The sequence below is a fragment of the Mucor mucedo genome (genome assembly GCF_025094135.1).
Source record: "Mucor mucedo strain NRRL 3635 chromosome Unknown EV154scaffold_363, whole genome shotgun sequence".
In the NCBI taxonomy this organism is placed as follows: Eukaryota; Fungi; Mucoromycota; class Mucoromycetes; order Mucorales; family Mucoraceae; genus Mucor; species Mucor mucedo.
Window position 1 is genome coordinate 1 of NW_026252647.1, and position 6,468 is coordinate 6,468.

Below are 6,468 nucleotides of genomic sequence, written 5' to 3' on the forward strand. Positions count from 1 at the left end.
CTTTTTTCTGTCTCGTATTTATACTTGTGTTAATCGACTATTTCAAAAAAGAAATATTCTATTTTGTAAATAGTGAGAAGTTGACGTTTTTCTTCGTATAGAATGTCCATCAAAAATTTGTAAAATACAACACTTCCGTAGTACTCCCGTAATTCAGGTAGTGTTTTCTTCGGTATTATATACCAGGATATAAATTGTTACTGTTTATATATGATCCCCATCAATTTGTTACAGAAGTAACGGTTCAATGTTTAAACATTGATTAAACTAAATCGATGTACATCTAATTGGCATGTTTCGGAAGATAAAGAATCGTCTGTCGAGTATTTACAAAATTCATTCTCTCTGACGTTTTGATATAGAAAGTATAATGCCTTTTTGCAATGAACTTCTGTCTATACCATTGAGAAAGATTTAATAGAGACTCATTTCTAATTATTTGTTTTTTGTTCATTTATTATATGTATATGTATATATTTATAAATAACCTGAAACATCATAAAATATTTCCCTTGATTCCATGTCAGCAAACTGGCGATGTAAAAGTCTAGTCACAAGATGTTAAATAACTTCTTATCAATTACTGATTCTAATAGGGGTCCTCAGTCGTCGAGGTTTTAAAAAATAATATTTTTGGAATAAAAATTAGCCAATCAGAATTTTTTGAATTTTTTATTCGAACGAGCAACTTTTTTCTTGTTCATTCAAAAAAAATAATAAAAAAATGATAAAAAATAAAAAATGACGTCATAATGACGTAAAAATTCCAGTGTAACTGAAATTGAGGTAATGTCAAACAATAAAAAATCATGAGAAAAATGCATTATTAAGTTTCTTTTTCACTACTTTCAACTATTTTTCTTTTAAAAAAAAATAACATTAATTATGCCTCGTCAAAGTACCAAGCAAAGAGAATACAACGCTTACGAAAATAGCTATCGTATGAAAAAAGAACTCACCAGAAAACAAATCGCATTATGGAAAGAACTTGCAAAGAATCCTGCTCTTGATGATGCTGAGAAGGAAGATATTAATGATTTAAATGCTTTTTATCGCCAAAATTTGAAAAATGATGCGGACAAACAAATGCTGGAATATATTAGATCCAAGAGATATGTAGCTAGTAGGGAAAACAAAGTTCCAAAGTTGGTGACCAAAGAAAGAAGGTTGGATTTCCTGTTCAACGAAATTGACGACAGTGGATTTGTTAACGAAGTCAGAATAGACAAAGACTCATTCTTTGCGCTTTTGGAACTGATCCAGGACCATCTATTGTATCAGGATACGCCCCGAAATTGCCAAACAGATATCCGCCTTCAATTGGCTATCGTTTTAGAACGTTTGGGAACATATGGAAACGGTTCTTCAATTGAAAAAATTGCTAGACGATCTGGTGTCAGTGGTATGTAGTCATTATTGCAGTGAAATAATTTGGTATGCAGTAATAAATTAAAATGTATTCTTTTGTCAATAGAGGGCGCAGTTGTAGCTTTTACTACTCGTTTTTTTAAGGTGATTCTGTCAATAGAAGATCAGTTTGTCAGCTGGCCATCACATGAAGAAAAAGTGGTTATCGAAACCATCAACCAATCTTATCTGGGTTTCCCTGACTGTCTTGGGTTTATCGATGGCACACATATTTGTTTGGAGGATGCACCTGTTTGGAGAGAAAACAAATTTTACAACAGAAAGGGTAGTTACTTCATTCAGACAATGGCGATTTGTGACCATAAACGAAGAATCCGGTACGTAGAGACTGGTTACTTTGGAAGTTCCCATGACATGCGTGTACTTGCCGAAAGTGATATCGGAAAAAACCCGTCAAAATATTGTGTTGGAAACGAGTATGTCTTGGGTGACGGAGGATAATCTCCTACAAACTACCTGGTACCTGTGAGCAAGAAGCCAAGAAATGGAACGACAGCCGATTATGACCAGCAGTTCAATACATACATTTCTCAAATGAGAATTAAAATTGAACATGCTTTTGGGATTCTGAAAGCTCGATTCCAAAGTCTGAAGCAATTACAATTGAAGATCAAGTCAAAAGATGATGTCCTTTTTGCCAGTGGATGGATTCGTGTTTGTATTGCTTTGAACAATTTCTTGATCGACCGTGAAAGCGATAGCTTTACCGCTATTTTGGAAAAGCAATTTGCAGAGAAAGAAAGATTGGAACTGCAGCAATTAGAAGATGGAGTTCAATCCTCTTCTGATGAAACCAGCAACAATACCGATGTCACCGAAAGTGGAAAAGAAAAATACCAAGCAATCAAAAACATTGTTTTGGAGGAGATGAAACAAAGAAAAGAAATGAGAAGACGTAGTAGTTAAAAAAAATTTATTAATAAAGTTTATATAATTTAGATATCATCATCATCATTATTATTATTATCACTGAAAATCTCATTTTGCAACTTTCTGATGGCTTCAGTCAACTCATCAAAGCCCCAATTCTTAGCCAAAGCAAAAGCGTTTAACCCATCCAATCTTATCTTGAAAATGGCGGCACGAGTCATGGCATCAAAAAAACGATCTGTTGATTTTTGAAATGCTTTTTCTGCATCTTCCCGGATTGCTTTCGTGGCTGTCGAGGAAATCACCGACTTGCTTCTCTTTCTCTTCTTGTCATTCAAAGAAGAAGATTCCTCTTTTTTGGGTACTTCTACCTGTTTAACATCTCCATCCGAAGAATCAATTGCAAAACTGACCTCTTCGTCATCACTTACAATTACCACCGCAGCTCCCCGTGTACCTGAGAAAGAAAGTTGATAAGCAGAGCCATTAGGGTACGCAGACTTGGTATATCGATCACCCATGATCTCCTTGATACGATAATAATGGGGACAAATTTTGTTCAATGCATCTGTTGAAATGAAACGATGATTTTAATATCTCTATGTGGCTGACAATGTATAATATATATTTTTACTTACTTTCGAATTCCTTCTTTCCAAACTCGCCGGTGTTACCCATTGCACCTTCGCCACTTTGCGTATCCTTCTTATATGCATCACGATAGTTGGACATGATCTTACGAATTCTCGACCGGATGCTAGAACTTGTTGGACATAACACGTTTCGGTCCACAAAGTACTTCACACACCGAGAAAGAACAGCCGCCGGAGTCTCACCATCCTTTCCGTGGTTGGCCCCATCCTTATTGAAGGATTTAGTCGATCCCAAGTACTTGCGCATATTGATCCCTCCGTCTTCAAAGAGGAAATCAATAAGTCTGTCAGCACAGCTAATGTTATCGCTGCAATGCTTATCAATTGCCTCCCAAGGATGGTGATTGGTGACAGCAGCTTTGTCCTTGACCGCGATTAAGGTCATGCCGGTGTTCTTGGCCTCGGTTTCCTTGCTACCAACCTCATTTGTGACCTTGATAAGAACCATAATAAAAATAACATCAGATACACTTACATCATACATCTAACACTAAAATATTAGTATCTTAGCATCAATATTTTATAAAGCAAATACACTTCTTTAGTGTCTACACGTCTTTAACTAAAATAGTGCAAAAAGACACTGCACTAAAATAGTGTACTACCATTATGCAATAATTTTATAATTTGAATTCAGACATCTTATATATATCCTTTATTCTTTGACCTTGATAATCGAAAAATTCTCTTTTAACTGAAATAAAGCATACCAACAGTCCCAAAGTATTCTTACTTTTGTTTTTTTTTCCTTTTTTCTGAATTTCTACTATCCAAAACACCACAGGTCTCTTCTTCATATATAATATCAAAATTCTAAAAGTAAAAATTAAAAAACAAAAACGAAAGTAGCAACAGATTTTAACAGCTCGATAGATGAACTCTATTCCCGTTGACGTACAGCAAAAGCTAAAACAAATTGGTTTGAAAACGATATAGCAATTTTTTTAGACACGACGAAAAGGCTCTTTATGATGAAGTGATGGATAGTGAGATCAAGCGAAGTAATTATAATAACCGGGGGTTTTATTTTGTAATATTAATTCTTCTTACTAGGAGAAAGAGCCGTATCATTTTCTTCACCTCTACAGGTCACTAATAACCTTTTTGAAGATGCTAATCACTTACCCTCTGATACCTCCAATCCTAACACATCGATGACTATCCCATCGGAGGTTACACCCGTCCTTGCATCTACCGTTTCAGCTCTCCCCAAATGCTACCGCCTCGCCATCCTTAACACCATCCTTAACACCAGCCTTCACGCCAGACCTCACGCCTGCTTTCTCCCCTGCTATCACGTCTGCCCCCACGCCTGACCCTACGCCGGCCTGTAAACCTACTACTCTACACACGATGCCACGTTTGTCAATATTTATACTACTGAAACTGTTGATAATAATAGTCGCGCTTGAGATGAGACAGTAGTAACAAAAATCTTTTGCGGTGGTTGTGACCAAAAGAATTGATGATGTGATAGTTGAGGATAGAGATAGATAAAGAAAAACAATAAAATACTTTGAGACTGCTTATAAGTTTTATTAAGAGTAAAAGTAGATTAAAAGATTGAGAGGGCTCTATTCTAACTAGCAGTTTGCATATTTATATATGTTAAGAGAAATCGGATTATGAATTTAGTTTGATGGATAAGTTACACAGTACTAAAATAGTGCTTGTAGTTGGATACGATATAATAAGGTGTTTCAGTTCTTCCCCGCCGGATTTACACATTTTTTTTACACATTCGGTAAAATAATGAAGAACCAATGAAATGCATTTGACATTTTGCAAGAACTGCGCCCCCAAATAAAAAAAAAATTCACACTTTTTAGAAAGACGTTTATTTTTAAAGATCCGAGCCAATGAAGTTGTTCCTGATTTCGTAACTTCATAATGAGTTATAATAGTAACATTGAATACGTTGTAGTTATGACACAAGAAAAGGTTAATTGAACAGGACAGATCACAGCGCAATAACATAGTTGAGTTACGGAGAAAGTTGCTTCTTCTGTTAATGGCGAAAGCGACAGCAAAGATGAGGAAGGTATTGTGCTTCGACAAGAGCATACTCCTGCTTTGTTAGAAGCAAATACTACAGAGGAAAAAGAACAACGAATCGTTATGAGAAGAATTTTGAAAGGGTCTTACCATGAATACAAAAAATTAAAGCATGACATTTCGTGTTTTTAAAACTCAATATGTGTGAAAAAGTGTAAAAAAAAAGTGTGAAACGAAAAAAAAAACTTGACATGGTCAAGAGCTACTACACTTTTTTTTTTACACTTTTTTTTTATGAAAAAATTTCGTGTTTTTGATTGGTTAATTTAAAAGTCAGAATGTGTAAAAAAAAATGTGTAAATCCGGCGGAGAAGAACTGAAACCCCTTAATGTATAAGAAATTAGTTCGTGTCGTGATGTAATAACGTATGGGATGATGAAATGAGATTTGATTTAGTAATGTTTTATGGTGTGATTAGTACCAACAGTAGGTGGATCACCACAGATGATTTTTCCATTGTTGAGGAGGCCATAACGTTTTTTGCTGCAGAACCTCCAGTATCCATTTCTCTCACCACTATTGCACTTCTGGTCACCGATTGTAATTGAGCTTTGCATATGTACGAGAAATCGAAAGGCCAAATATTGGGAGCAATTATTGTTAGGTGGATATCCGCTATCATCTACACTAAAAATATAAAGCTCTGGATGAAGCAGATCAGTTTAGAGCTTGCCAAGACGCCTATTGGAATTCCATAAGTGAACATTCGAAAATAATAATTCTAGGCCGTAGAGGGATAGACGTGCTGAGGATTTTTAAGTTTAGTGGATTAGGACTGCTGTTAAAATACAGTTGTGATAAAATTACCAAGTTCCATAAACATACATGGGCAAAAGAACTCAACTATTTCCAGCAAGATATCCCGATACTGATAAAATTGAAAAGCTGCCCCTTCCATCCCGATTGGATTACGCAAATCCAATCTATTCTTGTCCCATTGGATCTAAATTATACCGAAGAACTCGCTTCTTCCGTAAATGAAGATGATAACGAGCAACATTCACTGTCCTTGAGACGTACAAGTTCCTTTCAGGACTCTGATTCAAAGAGACAAAAATAAAACTATATCTCACAAAGTATTACATAGAATTTCCTTTTTTTTGACATGCTGATGACAAACCATTTCAATTTTTGGCTCATATATGCAATCTGGAGACCTTATTTAGACATATTTTAATCCGATTGAATAAAGAACATTCAAGATAAGGCGTCTATAAACCAAACTTAAAAATCCCCCTTTCCTTTCCACATGTCTCATCTTCCAGATTGAAAGAATAAACCAATAGCTGGCATACATTTTTGTTTCTGGCGGCGTACCGCAAACGTTATGTGAGCCTTAATTTTTTATTCTCTAACCTTTTCATTCCATCTATCAATTCATACGTGATTTTTTTTTCTTTTTGCAAAAAACGTTTTGGCCGAGTAAACAGTTTTATTTTATGCAATAAATCGTAAACTTGG

General features: G+C 35.3%; 2 protein-coding genes across 2 annotated transcripts; one reads left to right on the forward strand and one right to left on the reverse strand.

Annotated features, from left to right (window-relative positions):
* Nucleotides 1–4,150: 4,150 nt before the first annotated feature.
* EV154DRAFT_489071 (uncharacterized protein) lies at nt 4,151–4,679 on the reverse strand (the record flags this gene model as incomplete). The annotated part of the gene is made up of 2 exons (XM_051599248.1): nt 4,151–4,473; nt 4,604–4,679. The coding sequence occupies 2 exons, from the start codon at nt 4,677–4,679 to the stop codon at nt 4,151–4,153; spliced, it is 399 nt and encodes a 132-aa protein (XP_051449885.1).
* A 654-nt stretch (nt 4,680–5,333) lies between these two features.
* Nucleotides 5,334–6,067, forward strand: EV154DRAFT_586939 (uncharacterized protein; the record flags this gene model as incomplete). Its single annotated transcript, XM_051606795.1, has 2 exons — nt 5,334–5,547; nt 5,649–6,067. Exons 1-2 carry the CDS (start codon nt 5,388–5,390, stop codon nt 6,065–6,067), a joined length of 579 nt encoding a protein of 192 aa, XP_051449886.1. The 5' UTR covers nt 5,334–5,387.
* Nucleotides 6,068–6,468: the final 401 nt, after the last annotated feature.